The sequence below is a fragment of the Danaus plexippus genome, assembly GCF_018135715.1.
Source record: "Danaus plexippus chromosome 22 unlocalized genomic scaffold, MEX_DaPlex mxdp_27, whole genome shotgun sequence".
Lineage (NCBI taxonomy): Eukaryota > Metazoa > Arthropoda > Insecta > Lepidoptera > Nymphalidae > Danaus > Danaus plexippus.
The window spans coordinates 457,157-481,079 of NW_026869855.1; the positions used below are offsets into that span (position 1 = coordinate 457,157).

Here is a 23,923-nt window from a genome sequence, read left to right on the forward strand (position 1 = left end):
CTTTGGGAAAATTTAATAAATCTCTCTTTAAATTATAAAAGAATTATAGTTATCACTAATAAAAAGTGATTAAAACTATCTTAGAACAGAAAAACCTAGTGTTAACCGATAATAAATAAAGAGATTTAATTAAAGAGGGGGTGTTGTTTTGAAGTCGGTGTTTGTTTGTGTGCGTGTGCCTATGCGTGTGTGTGTGCGCGTGTGCATGTGCATGGTTGAATCTATGTGTATGTTCGTAGATCTTACACCGATCGTCTAAAATCGATGCTGTTTTTTTCAATTTCAAAGATATTTTCCTTGCATTAGCTTAGCAATAGCTTTGCTTGGTCATAACTGGTCCAACAGTGTAACAGTATCAGTTTTTTTCCAAGTCATGTAATTTACGCTTTTGCCAGTTATTACTCGTTTAAGTGACTCATAAATGGTAGTAGTAAATTTTATTTTCTTTTGTTCTAATTCAAAGATATAACTTTTTTAGTTTCAGTATGCTTCAACAATGTGTAAATGCCATTAAAGATTCTATAGTTATTTTATGCAAAAATTTGTCAATTTTTTGTTAGGGTCAGTGTAAACTAGAAGTATTGTATATTATATGAAAATTTTCAAAAGTTTTACAGTAGAAAATAATTTTAAACTATTTCATACATTATATAAAACACCGTAAAAGTTTTATGGTCAGGTCTCGGTTGAACTTATCAAACATCAAGTCATGACAAAATGTGACTAATGCATGTGTAAGATATATGCTATGTTTAAGTTTAGTTTAATAAATATTTAAAGCGATATCATTTCTTGAATAATAAGACGTGAAAAATTTATCATAACATTCAGGACTTGAACCTGTGACCCTCTTTCAAGGCTGGCGTTTATCCAACTGGTATGTTTATTGGTCAGTAAATTCTTCATTATATGTATAGCCTTTTTACACTTACACAAAATCTAGAAACATATAAGATGTTGTATATTTACTTATATATTATTTCTTTTCGACAAAACGATCATAATATGATTCAAACCTGTACAAATTAATTCCACATGTAAATATAAAATACGTAATTTAATTATGAAAATCTGTTTATAATTGTTAAGTGATTTCCCAAACTTGTTTCATTTTTAAATACGTATCTATATTAATAATTTTATCAAACTTACGTAATACATACGAAGCGATCTTTTAAAACTTTAACGTATAAAGCAGTCCTAACGATTTGGAGCAGGTTCCTACGATGTCTTATAAAATTTTATGGTAAAGACGTGCCAAAAATAATTTACTCAGAACTTCAAGAGATCCTACTTTATTCTTGTTTTAGAATAAGATGGCTATTGCTTTGTCTATTTTGGTTGAGTCTTACCGCTTTATCGCCGAGTTGTTCAACCCTACAATGCAGGAAGGCGGTCTGACCGACAACGGTGGTAACATTTCGCGGCACATTATACTCGAAGTATGGAAATGAGCCCACGCTGTCCTCACCATAATGCGCTGACCCTGTAACAAACAAGCTCCTAATTATCTGCTAAAACGATTTCCATTTTATAAGGTTTGATAGAATAATTTTAAGTAACTAAGAAATATTCAAACAAATTCACATTGATATTTAATTTTTCATAATAACTATGTGGGTAATTGCGTATTTATACAAAAAAAATTATAAAATCAGGACCTCAAATTATAAAGTATCTTAGTTCGAAGTAAAACGCCACGTGTGAGAAAAAAGATGTGGACGATTTCATAATTATGAAGAAATTGTTTGGTATGCATAATAAATTGAACAGTCTGTGTCCCAATTTGGCAGAGTGATTTGAGTTTAAGTATAACACAGGTAAGTTGTGTATATTAATTGAGAGGCTCTCGGAAACTTTTATTAGAAGGGTGGGCGGCGGGCGGTTTAGGCTTTCATTGCCATGGCTGATACCTATGAATTTTGAACAGCTTTCACTGTAACTTATTTCACGCTACACTTATTTATTACACGCTACGTAAATGAATAGTGATTAAGGCTTCTATGAAAAGGTTAAATTTAAATAAGTTGGTTGTCTGAAATAGATCGCTCATTTGCAATAGGGCCACCAAGATTGTACATTTTTATGTACTATAATTCTAATAGTTGTTAGGTTAAGCTTTTACAATAAAGAATATATTATTATTATTATTACTTTATTTCCTAATTTCCTCATCATATCTTATATGATAATTAATCAATGTAACTGATTTCTTCAAACGCTATTGTAATTTTATCTATGTAGTTTTTAAGTTTTTTTGTATCATTAAGTAAGGAAACAAAATTGTAATTCTCTTATTATATAGTAACACAATGACGAAGACCTTTATAAAAGTAATCAAAGAAAGATACGTCATCTTTTTTCATTCTATGATACATGACTAGAAAAAGTCACGTCACGTCATATCACACTATAAAGATCAAAACGGTTGATTCGGCTTGTTACTAAAACTTAACACGTTGCATCAAATAGAGCTTTGAAATCAAAAGCATCATGCTAATTAATAGCGTTTTTGTTGTCTTTGAAATCTGAATGTGAAAGAAAAATGATTTTCATCGAGGCGTGATTTGCAAAGAGTGTTTTGACTTCAGCTTTCCTAATTTCCATATCTATTTCTGTTTACCTTGAAAATTTCTTGACACAAAATGAACGAAAAATTACAAAAAAGATAATTACAAATCTGTGAAAGCAACGCTCGTATAAGCGATTGCTCAGGTATAAATATGTATTTACAATAAGGCATTATTTCGATAGTAACTTATAATAAAAATATCATTCATACAACGCAAGTGACGCCTGTCGAATCCGTTAATCACATTCGTTCACGACCGTTGTTCACTTTATTCGCTAAATTGCGAGGCAAATGTTTTGATCCGACGAGTAATGTGACAAATCAGCGCGTGAGATAAATATCAAAATAAATTTTCCATACGTGTTTTGCAAAGCATTTAGGTTACAATGTTTTTAGTATTCCGTTTGTAGCTCCGCGCAAATAGAATGGCAAATGATACAATTAGCTCAAACAAAGGTGAGTTGATTAAGAAATTATACCTCTCTGACATCTGAACTGTAATGTGGGTACAGGTCTGCGTTTAGGTTGAACATGACCCTTTTACATCAGAAAGATTGTATAAATTAGGGTTGACAAAAATATGTTGGGGACATTGTTTTGAAGTTACTAACTCATCAACCTGAGTTTAATTGTTTTGTCAAAATTGTTCTGACTTTGGACATTCCCGGGACATTTTAGTTAACCCATTATGAATATCAGCGTTAACCGGTTAAACTAATATAGCGATTATAAAGATTTATATACATATTCAAGAAATAAATTTATAATTGTATAATATAAATTACCTTCCCTATAAAGTGTTGCTATTTGAAAGGCTACAGAATTATTTCAATTACTTTACAAAGTAGGGTATATTTGTTCGTATTTTTGCTGGTGTTTATTTTAAAGAAAAGAAGATATTATATTGCAAATAGAAGAATTCTTTTTTTTTTATTCTCAGCAAAATGTTTCTAACGTATGAAATCAACGAAGCGAACTTCCTTAATTAATAAGGTATACATGTGGCTCGCCTCAAGCTTCGCAACCAAAGGTCAAGTAACATTGGCCGGTGATATACCTAATTAATTTCAACACGAACTTGCTACAAAAAATATTTTGCCAAAACATATCAGTGTATTAGTAATGATTTATCTTTAACGGATATATCATTACAGTTCCAATGAAGATAGAAAATAAAAACGTCTCTGATCAAAGGAATATTTCTTTTATAGATGTTTGGTGAACCAACGTTATATAAGAGATTTCGACATAAATTTGGATATTTCTTTCTTTGTTATCAGAATAGTGACTTATTGAAGATATAATGATAAAATGACTTACAACACATAAATATTAGACATCGATGTATCAGCGAATCATCGTGTATTTATCTTTACTTTGAGGTTTACAACGCGTCCCACTTGCATCTTAAGATACCTTGCGCTTCAAATCACTAAAATGAGGCACTAGGAAATTAGGGCAAACGGTTCTCATGCTCTGACAATGCATGCAGAGAACAAAGAATCTAGCTAATGCATGCAATGTAAATCCAAAAAGATTTTGTTTGCAAAACAATTGTGAATAATATTAATATATATATAATAATAATTTAAATTTATTGTTTTTTGGCAACTTAAAATCATATAAAGACCGCAAATATTTTTATTAATTTAAAACAGAAATTAAAGAATTTATTAATATAGACGTACTAAATTTATGTGGAGTGGAAGAAATGAGAGTGAAAAAAGAAATACTCAGATAGAAAATCGAGAATTAGAAAAAAAAGTGATAAATAAAATTTATCAAATAAGGGAATAAAAAAAAAACAACCTTAATATTAGTAAATTTTATTCATTAATTCCACGTATGACTAACTTGTATGTTTTATCAGAGTTATAAAACATAATTTTCTTATCTGCCCTTAATGCTGCGTCATAGCTGGCGGAACTCATCGGAATGGTGAATTCTGTTTTGTGTTCTTATCTAAAGCCCTCGGTATAAAACGAAACTTCAGTAAAACGTGGACTGTCAGAGCCGACCCTTTCACTTTTACCCTCATTTGTCTGAATCGCCCGAAATCGTGGTTCACATCTCATTTGGTCGCTTTTTATTGCCGGTTTCAAATTAAAAGATTTTCAAATAACAGGTATCGGGATTTGTATTAAATGTAAACCGTAGAAATGTCTCGTTAATGAAAAACAATGTAACTATTGTTTTTATTCTACGAAAAAACCAAGCAGAGACCGTTGATTAATTTGAGTTAAGGAATCTGAATTTCTTTTTAAAAATATTTGACTGATCAATAATTTTTTAAGTAAGTTTATGTATATTTTAACATTTGAAGCGAAAATGTTATTTAAATGAATTAAATTTTTGGTTCTTAACAACAATCTTCGAAGGATACGATAAGCGCTTTATTAAACTTCACTAAGAAGGAAGGAAAGAGAAAAAAATGTGTTTAATAAAAAAAATGTGTTATTCATGTCTTTAACCCCCGACCCAAAGAGACGTGTGTTATAAACGTTGACATGTGGATGTGTGTGTGCGTAAGCACGTAACAGTGTGTGTAACAAATAAATTCAAATAATCAATTACTTTAGACTAACTGATTTTTGTTCACTCTTTCATACATTTGTCAACAAAATATCAAATTGAAGGTAAATGCCTTCCTTTCCTCTCTATCGTTAAATTACTTCTATCGTTAAATTATTAATCGATTATTTCCAAGAACAAAGTCAAGTAATAAATCCTAATTAGCTTTTCATTTATAATTTTTTTAAGAAATAGGAGAATGAGGTATTTATAAAGTCCATAATAAAACACATAGTTCTGTCATTTATATATACACATAAGAAACAATAAGATTTGTTGAAATTTAAAATTTAAAATATTTTCAACATAATGCGTTCTTAAATGTGGCCGTATCCAAAAATTTATATATAAAAGCTTCAGACTTACTGCTTCAGACTGAGTAATATAGTTCAAAAGATCAGCAAATAAACGAACCATCCCTTACGTTTATAGTAAAAAAACATCTCGAGATAAAATCTTATATCTGAAAACGTAATTAATTCAGCCATTCATTATAAGAGTCTCGCGTACGAACATTAATTAGGTTTCTGTGCCATATTCACAAACATTATCAATTATCTTTTATAAGACCACAGCGACAAGTAATTCAATTCCATTGCTTGATACACTTACTTTGTATAGAAAATTATATTTATATTAGTTGTCACCTCCGTTTTTCTAATAAAAATAAATTTGGAAATATTTTTTGTTTATTTTAATTTATAACCAGACGTTCTAGCTTGGTATTTGCATATAGTTCATGCACAGAAAATATAAAATACAATATCGTCGTGTCGTTTCATAGACATGTACTACGCTTCTTCACCCAAAAATAGATGGAGTATCAGTCTTATAAAAACTTAGAAATAATTAGAGCGTTTTATGTCTATATATCATATGCAAAAGACACTGCCAACCAAACACATGTATTTGTCAGTCGTAAAAAACAGTGTAAAATATATTTCTTAAAAGTTAATGACAGAAGGTAGAATTATTATATTGATTAATAATTATTCTTAATATTTATTAAGTTTTACGGATATTTAGGGAAAATAAACCTTAAGTCTACACCTGGGTCGAAAGTCTCAGGCACTGTGGAAGCTCCGCTCCCTGCAACGCGATGGACTCGGCACCCGCACGGCGAGTCCATGGAATGCTGAGAGGTTTCGTCTCATATTTATTAGTTTTAAAAAATTTAAGTTGGAATTGTTTTTATTTCGTAGCTTCGTAGAGGCTTTGTTAGATAACTTATTAAATAAACAGATATCAAGTATATAAAAAAATAATAATTTATAAGTTCATAGATTCTGTTAGAAGAATGTCATGAAATTTTGGTATGACAAAGTATAGTTACACAAAATTATAAATGGAAACAAAGTAATTGAGACTTATATTAAGTAATTCTATATTTGTACTATAAAAAACTGTTTTACGTTTTTTATTTTGCAGTTTATTATTTAAGAGCTTTCAAAATAAATGATACATATGTGTGTTTGTGAAGTCAAAAGGTAATTTGTATATTTAATTCTTATGGCGTATATATTGTACGTATGGACATACCTATGTAGTTTTGAGTATATGTAAAAATACTTCGAGACCTACAAGTAAAAGGTCTATCAAATAACAAGAGGCCCCTCTGTCAATGAACCGCTTCAATAGAAGGGATATTGAAAATGCATTTCGATCTTTTTGATATATGAAATCTTGAATTTTAAAATCTATTGATGCAACTGAGCTAAACATAAAATACGTTTCATTAAACACATATAAACATTAATCGTATTTCAAATTGATATAAGCTAATTCCACATAAATCACAACGCTATACAAATAGTTAATACCTACAACTATGTATTTCACTATAGTAGTGGTATAAGCCTCAAAGAGCTACTTAACTGGCATATAACACTTTTCTTGTAAGCGCCTTACGGTTAGGTCAAGTGTAGTAACAAGGCTTCGTAAGCCAGTTACATTAATCATTATTAAGTTTAACGAGAATATTTCTCTATTTCAAGAGGATTTGAATAATTTTTGGTATTAATATAGAGTTGTAGTTACATTTATTTAAAAGAAATATTAATTTATTGACAGAAAATGATATTCTTGTATAGATTGGTTAATTTTAGTTTTGGTTTTATAATGCATATTTTGCTTAAGTAATAGGTACTTTCAAACAGGTGTTGGCGTTGCAGACTAAACGTATGATATGACGTATATGAAAAGCGGTTCTTAAGTATGAGCCAAGTTGGGACAGAGAACATAAAACATATCTCACACTGTCGTTCACACCGTAATGACTAAGTGCTGTTATAGCTTTCAGTTTAAGAGTATAAGTACAAGATATACCCGAAGTTACTCAAGATGTGCTTTTCTTTGTAATATTAGTTGGTAAAAGACCATAATTTATAACAACTGCAAAGTTTTAGAGTTTCTATAACGTATTAAAAGCTATGAGTTTATAGCGGTAATTTCAATGAGAGGGAAATTTTATATATGTTTATATATTATGAGTCAAACAAAGATTCTTCTCTTAAATAATAATCTAATTTTTGAATCCTTTGCTACTGAGAATTTAAATTTTTGTAAAATATTAGTAGAATTAAACTATTGGTATTCATATAAAACTATCATTACTTTTATATGATTTTTATTTTTATGAAAAGGACATAAATATTGGTTTTGCGAATTCTGAAAAGGTAACAGTCGTCACCTTCCCCGCGTGAAGCAAATAAAATTATTACGTAGTATAATTTGATTGGAGCATTGATTATATTGAACTAGCTGATACCCCAACTTTCTTAAAATAAAAATAATTTTAAATTCAATCACCTAACTTTGAAAATAAAACAGAAAATTTTATTGAAATCTATAAATCTCTTTTGACGCACGAACAGCTGCAGATCTATCTTTTCATTAAGAAAATACTGCTTGATTCAGACATATGTGAATTTGATTTTGATTTAATATTGTCCGTTTGATTATTCTTATGCTTAGTGTGATGTTGTAATTTTATTGAATATTTTTCTACAGTTAATTTTAGGTAAATTTCTCATTGATTGATTTTTTTCATTTATAAATCTGTATTTATTTATTCTAAACATGTTTCAGAGTGTGAATTTCATATCATTTCTCGTTTTTTATAATTATAATAATTTAAATGAAGATTAATTCGTTTTCACTGAACTATAATCCAAAAGTTTGCCCTCCGTTTTTAAATGTCAATCAGTTTGATAATTTCGATGAAATTCGAATAAAAAGAATAATTTGCTGTAAATTAAGCCTAAATTAAAAAAAAATATGAAGTCTGAAAACAAATTATCGCAATATATTGAAGTAATCAATAATTTAAAAGACTGTAGATAATGTGCCTTTGTTTGCACTTTTCTCAGTGTATTTCATACCGCCTCAGTTTATTTTCTAAACGGTTTATTAATAGCTGAAATTTTGCTAATAAATTATATGTTCCATTTAAACATAACAATAAGACTTATTACCTGAATTGCTATTACTTATTTAAAATTTTTAACACTTTTCTATGTATGTCTAAAAATATTTTCTAAACTAAGACAACATAGATCATAAGTGGCAGGAATACATTTCTCTCTCCACTCCACCGCACTATATCGTCAGCACAGCTCATATTGTTGACACGTTCTCTGTAAACATAGCATTAAACATGTTGACTAAGCCTTAAGATTAGCTGTTTCATATGTGGTATATAGAGAATAGTCAATGTTAGGCCACTCGGCCTGATACAACATTCAAACAAACTTAAGGCACTGTTTTCTTGTGAACATACCGTGTTCAGTCTCAGTGTCAGAGAAACTTAATGAGGTTCTTTGATAATAACCTATAAGTAAATCTGGGTTCTACAACTTACTACATAGAACATCATCCGCTAAAATTGCTAACAATTCTCTAAGAAGCATATTCCAAACAGCTCATGACAGCCAAATGGGAAGTTTACTTCCTATTTTGTATCTTCAAAAATCAAGATTTTTTGTTTGTTTTTTAATAGTTACCTAATATTTTATAATTCACAAAGGGGCAAACGGGCAAATAGTCTACCTGATGGAAAGTAGTCACATTCTCCTATGAACATCTGCAACATAAGGGGTGTTGTAGATACGTTTTCGACCTTGATCCACCAGGAGACACCTGAATATTTGATGTTTGAAAGATCCAAAGACATCATAATAATTTTGAAATTGTTTCTGATTTATAGGCGCCCTTTCAAAAATAAAGCATTAACAGTCAATTAAAATAAATTACATTCAATAATATATAAAGATTAATGATCTAAAACTGAATTACCACCGTATTACACATTATAACACAGAAAAAAAATTAAGGCAGTTGTAAAAACACAATAATGGTCCATGTTCAAGTTTCTTGAATATAATTGACCGACTGAATCTCAATGAGATCACCTATATCTTTTCCAGATTTTGCTCAACATGTAAATTTAAAGTTTTATCAAAATAAAAAAAAACAGTTTTAGTATCAAATTTACACTGTAGTAATCTTTTATAACCGTTCTTGGAATGCTAAATGCTGTTCACAAATAAGGTAGATATGCATTTATGAATAAATCAGGTCTCTCATCTGATGACATTTTACTATCACGGGTAAGCTTAAAATTGAAATGATAAAAGTTACTATAGGTACATATGGTGACGTGTGCGGAATGCTAGCAAAGGTATCAGCAGCTGATGAAACCGTGTAGTTGGAAGTACTCATAATCATTCCAATAAAAGGTAATGGATTCGTGCGGTAACAAACAAGTCATCTGCAGGCGTATCAATTCGCACGTTTGATATCGTCAGTTCAATTCACGTTTTTGCAGTTATAATGGAAAGCGATGTGACTATCCATTTCTGAATTTATCTCATCATTTGCTATGAACCAACCTTCAGAATATCATATCCGTAGGCCATAATTTCTCGTCCATGAATTTAGCAAGGAAAGATTCCAGCGTATAATCTCGCAGTCCTAGCAAATTTATTGGTCCTAGATTTATATTTTCGTTTATTCCGCCATAAACAGGAGTTTATGTGTTCGTATTAGAAGATCATTGTCCTAGCTAACACTTGTACTAAATAGATTGTTTTACAATTGAACACTTCATCTATTATTTTAAATTATAAAGATATTGTCATACTCTTATTGCATTAGTCAAATAATAATAGCGTCCCAAGAATTTCATAAAATAAATATACAGAAGAATTATAAGAATAAATAAAAACTAAGCAACAATATATAAGGAACTAATATTTAAGCTTTGTTTTTAATGAAAAAGTAGGTAGACGTAAAGGCGTTGCTTATTAAATTTCACGCGAAAGTATTAAAAATTTTCATCATCCTCGCCATATAACGTTTTATTTCCTACCCGGGGCTCGCCGTGCGTTACAGAAGGAAATTTAGACAACAACTCCGTCTTCACATTGCACAGTGAGGAAATTTTATAGCTTATTTGACTGTTCGCTGTTCGGAGAAAGACGCAAAAAAGTTTTATTGGATGAAGACGTTTGAAATTCTGTCGTGTATTTAGGTATTCCCTTTAAATTCTTACGAATGAAATAGGTTTTTAGAATTCCTTGCTGCATTTCTGATTCCATTTTTGTATTAACGAACGTTTGTATGATACATATTTTATTATAAGACAAGTTACAGCATTGAAAGGAGTACCACATTATTGCATTTATTATTTCTGTTCTAAGCCTATATTGTTCTCATTTATATTTAAATAGTCTAATTTTTTTCGTCATCACTTTTATTATATCATTAAAAATTATTTTCAAATAAATATATTTAATTCTGTTTAAATGAAACTATTATTATTCTTTAAACTACGCGTGATTAATTTTTGTAAAAAACTACATACTCCCGACGTTTCGGTTACTTTTCGGCAACCGTGATCACGGGCAGACGAGATGTCTGCTTGTGATCACGGTAATAAATCACGCGTAGTATGTCCGAAAAATATTAGTTTCATTTAAATGAATAAAACTCGCGGAAATCTTAGAACTCATTATTATGAAACCCTTTATTTATATGTTATTGAAAATTTGCAAACTGTATAGAGTGTAATAGTTTTTCTTATCTTTTTTGTTTTGTGGTATTTATAAATATTTTTGCTCCTCCTCAAACCATTTTTTGTTATAACAATAAGATGACATATGAGAGACGTAATCACTTACAGAACACAAAATTTTAAAAATGATGTCATAAAATAACAATAAATAATAAAAAGTTGAATTAAAAGAAAAAACTTATTCAGGTTTGTATGTAAATGAAAACTAAATAAAAAATATATACTTAATTTGCATTAAAATTTTTAATGACAGTAATTATTTTAGAGCATCTCAAAATATAATTATTTAAAAACAAATAAAACAAGCAAAAAGTTGAACATAAAATAAATCAAGTCTCATAATTAGAGGAAATACTTTCTTATATATATACTAAACTACTTATACTAAACTACGATTTAAATAAATATTTAGAAGAAAAAGTTATATTAAAAATGTGTGCTTTTATTATAAGTGGTTCCATGGTACTTTATAAGTACACGCACGTTTGCCAAATCACTAGCAACTCGTGTCTAAGAAAAACAAGATAATAAAAATAAAGTCACATTTTGTTTTTATCATTAAAAGTCCTTTTTATTTCAAACCTTTTATATACTTTCTGTGGTTCTGCTCCAGTGGATTTAAGGTAAGCTAATCTAAAAATTCACGTCTTCATAAATATACGTTTTAAGGCTATCGAGGCCAAAAAGGATTCTTCTTCCATATTAAAAAGGTCCGAATACATCTTTAAACTAGAATGGATTCCCAAAGTTGAAGATCGTAAAGTCATACTGTCCATTTTACGGCCTTCGTGGAAACTTCAAAAGTGAAATCAATAAAGCCTAAGCCCAGATCACATTGTAAATTTAGATTTCATTTAAAACCTGAAGGGGATTTACATGGTCTCGGATTTTTCGGGAGTTAGGAGTTCGAAATTGAAAAAGTTTACTTAACAAAATTGGTTACAAAAATTTCAGATTTGGTATATATTATAATATGATTTTTACGTTAATTACAACATTTTATTTCCTAGGTATTAAAAACAGTGTTAGAATCAAAAACTAAATCTAAGATGTGTTAAACTTCATTCAAGATCTCACTCATCAGAGCTACTTTTCTACTTATAAAGCAGAAGTTATGAAGTCAGTCAATATCTTTACATTATAGTTTCTCGTCACTGAAACATTGTCGATAGTAAAACAAAGAACTACACTTTATAGTGCTAAGTTACCAAGAGGTAGAACTTTGTTTAAGCTATTGGGCACAAAGATTAAGTTGGTTGGGTAAGCTGTTTAAATTTCATACAGTTGTTTAGAATTGTTCAGATCATAAGAGAGTATTATAAGTTGAGTATTTGTACAATCATTTAATTATATAAAATTGCTTAGTAATCCTCTTAGAGAAACATTAAAGTTATTTCAAAAGGTAATTCTCTCTCTCTATAGCTACCTTTTGAGGCATATTTCAATTTTTTTATAGATCAAAGATTTTTTAAATAATTTTATATAATAGAGGAGCCGATTAAGCAGACAGATAATAATTAAATTATATTTAAAAAGCATTTTGGTAAAAAAAATCTTCCATTAAGCACAGTTGCACGTTTTCAAAAACGAATAGAAATATTTTATTTGCTACTATCACAATTATATTATCTTTCTGATTTACATATTTCTATTATTGTAGATGGTACTGCATTGAGTTGAAAATACATATCAAACAAAACCGCAAGGTGATGACACTTACATAAAACTACAATCTACTCACTAACAATATACCCGAAGTTTACAAACTAGTCCATAAACTTGAAGCTTAAGAAGATTAATTATTTCAGTATCGATTAAAAGTTTCTTCTATAAAGAGAATGAGTTTGCCTGAAGTTTCATTTACAGGTTTACAGTGTAGCCCTGTTCTTAACAAGCATATTATTTCAAAAAAATTAACTAAACAGAAACTGCTTTGAAATTTCCATCGTTACATGTCTTTTTAAATCAAAATTTTATCTCATTTGTTCAAACTCAGAGACAGAACTCATTATCAAAGTTTCCTAATTAATTCGGATTATCTGAATCATTTTTTTTCCATGGCAAAGAGGTCAATAATAGTACTGACACAGTTATGTGTAGTAGTAGTAGTAGTTATACTATATTCAACAAAGGACAAGATCACATCCCATTGACAATTGGAAACAAAAAGAGATCTGAAGCTTGAGGTTTCTAGATTTTCTGCGACTACAGGATTATCCTCACAGGACTAGAGACACGTACAATAGGCATTTGGGGTTAAATCTGTCTTCTGTGCTGGAAGACTAAATCTTGCGATGAAAAATTACCTCGAAGACCGTGGCATTATAATAATCTGTCTGATTCTATAAAGTTTGCAATCTTCGAATATTGAAATCAGTAAATAAAAACACATATTTCATCTCAACTTCAAAAATAAATGTACAAGTATAGATTTATTTACATACTAATTACGTTATTGATGTCTTATGTTACGTTACAGTACTTCATAATATCTTGAAGATAGCTTTTGAATTCACCCCATGAATTATTAAGTGTACATTTTCTGTTCTATAATATAGATTTATCAACAAAATATTAAATGTAACAGAAAGTAAATGACACAAAACAATCAGACAGAATGAAAGCTTACTGATGTTTAAGTATAAACAAATTGCAGAGGCAATGCTCAAAGTTAGATTTACATGTAAATTAAACCCCTTGTTTAAGCGAAGGTGTTAACTTGTAATGGGAAAGCTTTTTGTTACTAACAATACTGGAAAATGCTATTTGAAGTTTTTCAATTCATTTGTATAAATAATCGTTGTATTTTTGAATATTTTATATTAAAGGAATTGTTTTAATTACTATCACCTGATACCGACATAGCTCCAGTATTACTCTAAAATTCTAAATAACTTTTCATTATAATTAAGAGGAAAACGTACAATATACGAAGTTTTGAGTCAAGGTATAGTTGTCAGTTTAGAGGTACGTATCATCGTTGCAAAATTTATTTGTCAAAAAATCACCTTGAAGTTAGTTGTATAAAACAATTCAATGCTTTAATTTATAACCTGGATTTCTTTTAATTATAAATTAAATAAAGTTTTAATGAGTCCATTTATTTTCTCTCATTAGTAACATAATGTAAACAGTTGAGGTGCATTTCGTTTAACTAATTACTGCGGGCGGGTATTTAAGCTAATGCTGAATTCAGACCAACTTAATCTGATCTGAACAACATTCTGCCGGGTCATTCATATACATTTTCTTTTATATCATTGCTGCACCAAAACTTGTTTATTTAAATAGTAAATCCTTTTATGTTATAATTAATATGCAAGAAATTTGTATAATCTCTTTACTGTGATGAACATTGAGGAAGCTTCGTGTTTAAACTTCAGAAGTTTCAAACGATTTAGTGAATATAAGCTGAGACATTTAACTACTTCATCAATGTAATATTACTCTATAAATGCTTTTATACAGCTTGTATACATGTACTTGTATACATGTTACATATAAATACAGCTTGTATTTAACATAATTTGTTATATACATTTCCTTACAAGTCTTTCCTATGTTTCCAAAGAACTGGGAATAATGAGGGTTAATATTGTCATTTCTTTTAGGTGAATGGTTTTTGCAATGTTTAAGTAACATTAAATTCGATATTCTCTAGTCGTACAGATGTAACCAAACAAAGAAATAAAATGTCCAAAATCCATATAGACACGTAAAGCATTCATTTATTCTTTATTGCCTAAAATGAACAAAAGGCGGACTTAACGCTAATAGCATTCTGTACCAGTCAACCTCAAAGGAATTACAGTTGTAGAAAACAACTGAGTAATACAAGGGAAGGAAATTTTACAACTTAACTAAATTGAATTATTAACAAATTTAAATATAAGTTTAACATTATGTACTCATTTAAATGAAACTAAGTTTTTCGGACACCACGCGTTATTTATTACTTTAGAAAATGTACATAATGCCGAATATTTGGTTCTTCTTACAATAAACGTCATCACGGACAGACAATATGAAAGAATGATGATTAAATAGCTTTAGTATATACATTACTCGTATACGTAATATACACCCATAAATTACGAGGAAAAATAAATAATAAGGCGTTCTCGAGAAGTTTTACACTGTTTCAGCAAATGCTACGTCAAAGATCTCTTGGAAATAAAAATATTGGGAGAAAGTCTGATGATATCCAATTTCAAATAATAATTAAAATAAAGGAATAACGAACAAAAATTATGATAATATATATTGAAAAAATTGTTATGTATAATAACCGAGATTAATGTAATGACACAGGAAGACACCAACTAAAAAGCAAAAAAAAATTTAGCACTTAATTATTATTTCCTAATCTAACCTATCTACTAATAAAAACTAAATATCTACAAAAAAATCGTTGCCTTAGGTTTACAGCTATATGGGTAATATTTATTAATAAATAGTGTAATTGGATGTTAATATTACTATTGGTAGTAATATTACTGAATATCGCTGCCAGTAGTATGATACGCGCTAACATAGTTACTTGTTTTGAACCTGGATGCAGTCTCCATCTAAAGTGATCCATACGACGTTTTTCTGTTGCGACTCATTATTTCAATTAGGAATATTTGCTCGTATATCCGGTCGTCTTACTCGTGGTAACATTAAATCAAATTTAGTTTAACTTTTATACCGATTATTTGCTATTTATTGAATTCTTCCATTTATAGGGTTTTCCATTAAAGGCGCTTGATCTTTGAAATACAAAAAAAAATACATTTAGGAAAGATATTTGCGAATTTTTTTTTTATTTGGAAGGTCTATTGACCCCATTATGTATGGAATATGACATCATTCAAATGACCGCCACGGCTTCGGTTGGTGGCGCGCACACGAAAGGTCCAATTTTCGATGACTCTGGCGCACAAATCGGGCTGTATTTGATCGATGGCGTGGCGTATGTTGACTTTGAGGGCATCGGTGGTTTGCGGCTTGTTGGCATAGACCTGCGACTTAAGAAAACCCCACAAGAAAAAGTCCAGCGGGGTCAAATCGCACGATCTCGGTGGCCAGTTCACGTCGCCTCCGCGCGAGATGACCATGTCCAGAAATTGCTCGTGCAGAACTTCCATCGTAGCGTGTGCTGTGTGGCACGTAGCGCCGTCCTGTTGAAACCACATGTTGTCCAGATCCATATTCTCGATTTCAGGCCAAAAGAAGTTGGTTATCATCGACCGGTATCGCTCACCATTGACGGTGACGGCCACACCATTATCGTTTTCGAAAAAATACGGACCAATCACGCCTCCGGCCCAAAATCCGCACCAAACAGTCACTTTCTGCGGGTGCATTGCCACTTGGTGAACCTCGTGTGGATTGGTCTCGTCCCAAATACGGCAATTTTGCTTGTTGACATAGCCATTCATCCAAAAATGCGCCTCGTCGCTGAAGATGATTTTTTTGCCAAAATCGGCGTCAACTTCCAACTGCTCTAATGCCCAGTCAGCGAACACACGGCGCTGTCTATGGTCATTAACCTTGAGCTCTTGGGTCAGCTGGATCTTGTACGGGTGCAGGCTCAAGTCACAACGCAAAATTCGCCAAGTTGTCGTCTGCGAAAGGCCGAGTTCCTGTGCGCGACGCGGAATTGACTGCCGCGGGTTTTCGAGGACACTGTCGCGCACAGCGGCGATATTCTCGGCAGATCTCGCGTTACGTTGACGCACGAGAACCGGCTGATTGTTAACTGACCCGGTTGACTCGAATTTGTCCACCAATCGACGGATAGTCGACTCGGCAGGACGATCATCGCGACCGTAAAACGGGCGAAGTGCGCGGAACGTTGCTCGAACTGAAGACCCATTTTCATAAAACAATTTTATGATTTGCACGTGCTGCTCGACACTGTAACCTGCCATGGTGGTTTGGGAGGACGGAATGAATATAACACACTGCATTTGACAGCTGTCACTCAAACAACATGTCCGCAATCAGCTGTCAAAGTTCAAGCGTCCCTATTGGAAAACCCCATATATGGAAATACTCGTAAGTGTAGGTTAGGTTACGTTTTCAAAAGTCATCCGTAAAACGTGAAGAAAGACTTTCTCAAAAGCGCATTAATATAAAAAGAAATGATTTTTCTCATTTTTATGTTATTCCATTATAAAAACCTGACATGGTGACCATAAAACCATTTGGGGGATGCAATCTTCCGGATAAAAAAAGATTTTTTGAAATCGGTAAAGGAGTATACGAGAAATTAGGGGACACAGATAAAAAAAAGATTTCGACGAACCTCCTCCCCTTTGAAGTGTGTTAACAACAAGATTACGAAATCTATCTTCCGACAATGAAGGTTAAACATTACAGAACTTAAGTAATACCATTACTTAACGTGTATTATGTATGCCAACACATTTTAAGGATTTTCCTAAATTTTCTCAGGGTTCCATAATCGGGTCTTATGGTAATCATCATGGGACCATTTGTGAGTCTACAATAAATAAATCTAAATCGGTTGGCGTTGAAGTTATTCATTAATTTTTTGAACAAATACTGAATTTTAGACTTACATAGTTTTCTCATGGTTGCTATCATCAGAACAGGACCAAATTAAATTCGGACCAAAGGAGAGGCACTAGCTTTCAAATAAAAAATATTTCATAAAATCGCTTAACTCAGTCAAACTTTATGAGATAACCAACAAAAAAAAATTAAGATGAATTCATAACCTCCTTTTTTGAAGTCGGTTGCAAATTAGAGTAAAAAATATTAAATACATCATCGCCAGCAAGTTTTTTAATGTGCGTCTTCTTGAAAACCGCTTTCCAGTATGTATTATATGAATATTATTTAAAAAATTAGGTCAATAAGAATAAAAGCAAAGTTTTATGCTTGCGACGTTAATGTGTGCATCCGTACTATTAACGTATGTAGCTTTACTACAAGTTTTCATTATCATACCACTTACGGAGCTTTTAAAGTTTTCTCATTAAAAAATCTTTGTACTTGATAATTTTGACGTAAATTTGTGAATAAAAAACTGTTAACGCTCCGTATGTAGTGTGACGATTCAATCTTGTGGTAAGGATAAAGCTCTTAACCACTCCAAGATCACGTGTTTGAAACAATACAACCTTTAAACTTTGTTAACGAATAGAATGAAGTTAAAAAATTATGTTTATAATTTAGGTAACTATTAACAGAGGAAAAAATAATAAAAAAACTTATTATATTATATTTATATAATAAATAAAACTATTTCCATTTTTATGCCAGAATTCATATTGAAAGTTAATTAAAGTTATCAAAAGACTTCTTATGAGTTGTTGATAGTGCATTTTTTTTATGACAAAGCGGACAAACGAGATAGTATCATCGCCCATGAACATCCGCAATAGTATTTTGCGGATGGGTTGCCACCCTTGATTGGGAAGAGTGAGAGGAGAGGATGGTAAAAAGGAAAGGGAAAAGGCAGGAAAGGGTGGGAAAAGGGTAAGCAATCAGCTCTCTCACTCATTGGACGAAACGCAGCTATTAAAGGCTACTTCAAGCCGATTTTCTGTGAGAGAGTGGTTCTTCCCCGGTTGATCCAGCTCATGCTTGAGCTGCAGTAATTTGATCACAGCCAGGCTCTACCACCATAAAAATACCACTTACTTTTACAGGAAACATTATATATAATAAGTAATTAAATATAATAGTTAATTAAATATAATAGTTCATTTTAAAATTATTAAGTTTATTTAAAGTGAGAAATTAACAGCAAAAACAAAATTTGAATTATTGGTTTTTAAGTCACTAGGAAATGCTGTTATTATTTGTAGTTAATTCTCAAAGTAGTAGGTACAAGCAATTAAATGTAACCTTATCGTGATTTTTAGTCAAATAAAAAAAAGCTTTTATAAAATCAATAATTTTTTAAAATAAAAACAAACAAAACAATATAAGTTTTAAAGTTAATAGTAACTGATGAAAAAATTAAAACCTTTTTGCCAACTCGTTTACATCAGAATATTTAGATATCAAATCTAAAAAGTGTAAATTACATCAAAAAATATCACAAACTAGTTGAATGTTTTAAAAAACTAGAGATATAACATAACTTTGGTTTTAAAAGCATTTCTGCGGATGTAAATCTGTTAAAATTGTGAAGTATTACTTGGAGCCGCTTAAAAAGAACATAGTTTTTTACATTTTTAAAGATTTTTTAGTTCACTTCAACAGCTCTACAAATATTTACTTACAGTAGAGATGTACAATTTATTTAGCTTTGAATCGTTTTCATGGTTTTATGTAATGTAAGTAGTTCTTTGTCATCAAGATAAAAATATTAGAGGCATTATAAGTGATTATTTATTATGCTAACACAATCACAAATTTCTAAATTAATATTTTTTGGCTTGATCTTTCACTGTTATATATATTTATATTTTACTTATATTATCCAATATAGAAAATCATCATTCGATTAAAAGAAGTGTTTAAAAATTAAAGACCATCTGAATTTTCAGTGAAATTTGTAATAAAGGAAATTTTAAGGTTTCATGATATTCAATATCTATATAGCAATTTTCTTAATATTGAAATCATTATCAAATTACACTTAAACCCTATGACAAGCCAAGATCATTAGACTCTTCACATTTTTATAATAAGATAAAAAAACAATCATATATCTTTTCTAAAATATTTCTAAATTTATATAGTTCTTACACAAATTTGTATAAAATTCTTTATGTCAATAACAATTGATACGCGCTGATGCTACTGACACTGCTAAGTGGTTATTGTTCCCTGTAGATATTTGCAATAGCAGGTACGTTGTTCTTATCCGAGATACAAGTACATGTAACCTGTTAAAGTCTCAATGATGCTGCTCTCAGGAATGCCTAAGGAGAGGGATCATTCTACTGTACACACTACAAGAGCATTCAAAGAAAGACTCACTCATTCACTTATGGTTTCACAACGAAAACATCTATTTCATATAGATGACATACAGATATATTAAATAATTCTGGTTATAAAATATACAGAAATACATGATTTAAAATTTTAACTTATCACATTAAAATACCAAGTAGAAAAAAATAAAAATATAATTAAATAATTATTTACATATGTACAAGTCAACATTCCTGAATTATGTATGTTGACACTATAATAAAAATGTTTAAACATTTAAATTGTGTTATTTTGCTGTTTATATGCAGTTGTTTATTAAGTGTAAATAGTGAAACACAATGCACCAATCTGTAAATTAATAAATAGTCAGACAAAGCGCATTGTATAGATGTGTGTACTTGCTAATATTATTATACATTTGAGACGACTCGCTTTATTGTGCTTAGTAATAATCATCTAAAAACACACACAACAATTAAGCTCGAATAGCGAATTGTAATTCAATTTATTTAAAAAAATCATGTCAAATCTGAGATTTTTTGCACACGTTTTTTGTCTTAGTTTAAAATGTATTATTTTATGATGTTCCTAAAATTTTATAAGATTTGATGAATTGGTAAATATTTTTTGGGAAACCATGAAAAAAATAAAATATATTTCTTTGTCCATTTCATGTAATATGTTTGTTTTGTTATAAAGAATTTACAAGGCACAGTAAATTAGTCTTAGGTTATGGGATTTATCCACAAAAACAAACGTTACTTTCAGCGATCAAATTATATTTATTAAGAGAAAACGTATTGACAAGAACACAGAGTTAACAAAAAAAAAGTGACATCACACAAGTCGTGATGTGAATGTTAGTTCAAAATTGACAGCGACAGTGACAGTGGCGCCAAATTTAAATTTTCAAGTTTCTTTTATTAATTCTAATACTCCCACTAAAATTTAACTTTATTCTTTACACAATATTTCAAAATTCTCAAAAAAAATATATAAACTTAACCAAATATCTGATCTCTCAGATAAACAAATATTTGGGTTGATAGGGCTTTTGTCAAAATATCTGCTAATTGCTCTTTACTTGAAACATAATTAATTTTGATTAAACCCAATTCAACCTTTTCCCTTATAAAGTTATATTTAACATCTATGTGTTTTGTACGCTTATGATAGACAGGGTTATTAATAAGTCTAATGGCACTTTGATTGTCTACATACAATGTGACACATTTAAAACTATCACCCAAGTCTGCCATAATTTGCTGCAACCATAAAATTTCTTTTGCAGATTCAGAGGCTGCTACAAATTCTGCCTCAGTTGTGGAGAGAGCAACGGTCTTTTGTTTTTGACTAGACCATGTTATTGGTCCACCATTCATTTTAAAAATATAACCCGTTGTAGATTTACGAGTATCTACATCACTAGCAAAATCAGAGTCTGAATATCCAATCAGATCACTGCTTTCTCCATATTTTATACATAAATCTATGGTGTTAATAAGGTATCTAATTATACGTTTAACAGCATTTACATGTTGTTGACTAGGATTGTTTACATATCGGCTTAATACATTCACTGAAAAGGAAATATCAGGTCTAGAAACAGAGCTCAAAAATAGCAGGCAACCTATAGCCTCCCGATAAGGAAAGTTAACAACATTCTCATCTAGATTCTTTGTGATAATAACATTTACATCTGCTGGCGTACTGGCAGCATTTGCAGTACTCATACAAAATTTATCAATAATTTCCTTTATATAATTTCTCTGATAAATACAAATACAGTTATTTTTTCGTTCAATTTCCATTCCCACAAAATATTTTAAATTTAATTCTTTAATTTTAAAAGCTTTGTTTAAGTACTCTATTATTTCTTTAATAAGTTGTTTACTTGAGGATATTACAAGGGCATCATCAACATATATTATTAAGAATACTTTTATTTTATCAAAAGTGCCAACATAAACACAATTGTCAGCCTGAGACTGTATAAAACCATATTTCTTTAGGAAATCAGTAAATCTTTTGTTCCAGCATCTAGATGCTTGTTTAAGACCGTATAAAGACTTATTCAATTTCAACACAAAATCATTCTTAACAGATACACCCTTAGGAAACTCAATAAAAATATCTTCCTCAAGAAACCCATTGAGAAATGCAGTTTTAACATCAAACTGTTGAATTTCTAAATTATATTTAGCTGCAATAGAAAGAATAATTCTTATTGAATCATATCTAGTTGTTGGTGAAAATATTTCTTGATAATCAACATCTTTTATCTGATTATAACCACGTGCACACAAACGAGCTTTATAACGAATAACTTTATTATTTTCATTCTTCTTAACAGTAAAGACCCATTTCGTAGTAAGGGTTCGTTGACCACATCTTTTCACCATAGTCCAAGTATTATTAACTTTCAATGCAGATAGTTCTTCTTTGATAGCTTCTGACCATTTATCTTTCTGAGGACTTCTTATTGCTTCTTCATATGATTGAGGTATTGACAATTCTATAAGATTGGCTTCAAAACGCCTATTATGCCTTGGTCTCAAGTTGATACTTCGTGATTCTATGTCACTCAATTCTTGAGATGGTTCATATACTGGATCGTCACTATTGCAACTCAACAAACTATCTTCATTCTCAGATGATGGTATTTCAGTTACACTATCATCTACATTTTCTGACTCAGGAATTTCTGTCTCCTGGCTTACAGGTATATCATTATCAATTATACATATTTCTGCAATGTTCTTTCTAGTTTCTGGCACTTGCTGTTCATCAAAGATGACATTTCTTGATATTTTATCTTCTTGTTATTTAAGTTGTACATCCTATAATTGGTATTATCATACCCAACTAAAATCATCTTCTCACTCTTCTTATCTAATTTTTTTCTCAACTGATCTGGAATGTGAACATAACCAACACTTCCAAACACCTTCAAATGACCTATCTGAGGTTTTATACCATTCCATAATTCAAAAGGTGTCTTATTAGGGCACTGGCTAGAAGAAGTCCTGTTTAATATATAAACTGCACAATTAACAGCTTCAGCCCATAAATCAAGGGATACATCTTTGGCATACAACATTGAACGTGCACTTTCTACTATAGTTCTTTGTTCCCTCTCAGCACGGCCATTCTGTTCTGGGGTATAGGGTGCTGTACGCTCATGAACTATCCCCTCTCTATCCAGATACTCCTGAAATATCTTGTTGACATACTCTTTCCCATTGTCAGTATGTAACACTCTAACATTATGCATGTATTGATTTTTAATAATAGCATTGTATTTCTTGAAAACTTCCATGACTTCATTTTTATTCTTAATGAAATATACATGCCTGTAACTTGTGGCTGCATCTTTAAATAATACAAAATATTTCATACCTTGTATTGATTCATGACTCATTGGTCCACATACATCACTATATACTAGATCTCCTGGCTGTAATTTTCCTCGTACAGATTTATGAAATGGCAGTCTACACTGTTTGCCATATGCACATGCTTCACAAATAAAGTCACTTTGTTCATTGTCTTTGATTTTCAAGCCTTCAACAACACTATTAGAACACATATTTTTAATTTGCTTTAGATTAATATGTCCAAGTCTCTCATGCCACATTTTAAGGTCACTTTGGGTATTTTGAACCAGGTTGCAAGTATTTGGAATCACTGTTTTTATATTTAACTCATACAAATTGTTTTCTGTAATTTTAGCAATCATGACTACTTCACTATTTTTGTAAATTAAAGCATTTGTGTCCTTTTTAATGATAGTAAAATTTTTT

At 30.5% G+C, this 23,923-nt stretch overlaps 1 protein-coding gene across 1 annotated transcript in view; it reads right to left on the reverse strand.

Annotated features, from left to right (window-relative positions):
- The window catches only part of LOC116773552 (zwei Ig domain protein zig-8-like), a 97,339-nt gene that overhangs the window by 15,071 nt on the left and 58,345 nt on the right, over positions 1-23,923 (reverse strand). The window contains exon 3 of the mRNA XM_032666028.2: positions 1,353-1,486. Within this exon, the coding sequence (XP_032521919.2) occupies positions 1,353-1,486 (134 nt within the window). The remainder of the gene's footprint in view (positions 1-1,352; positions 1,487-23,923) is intronic.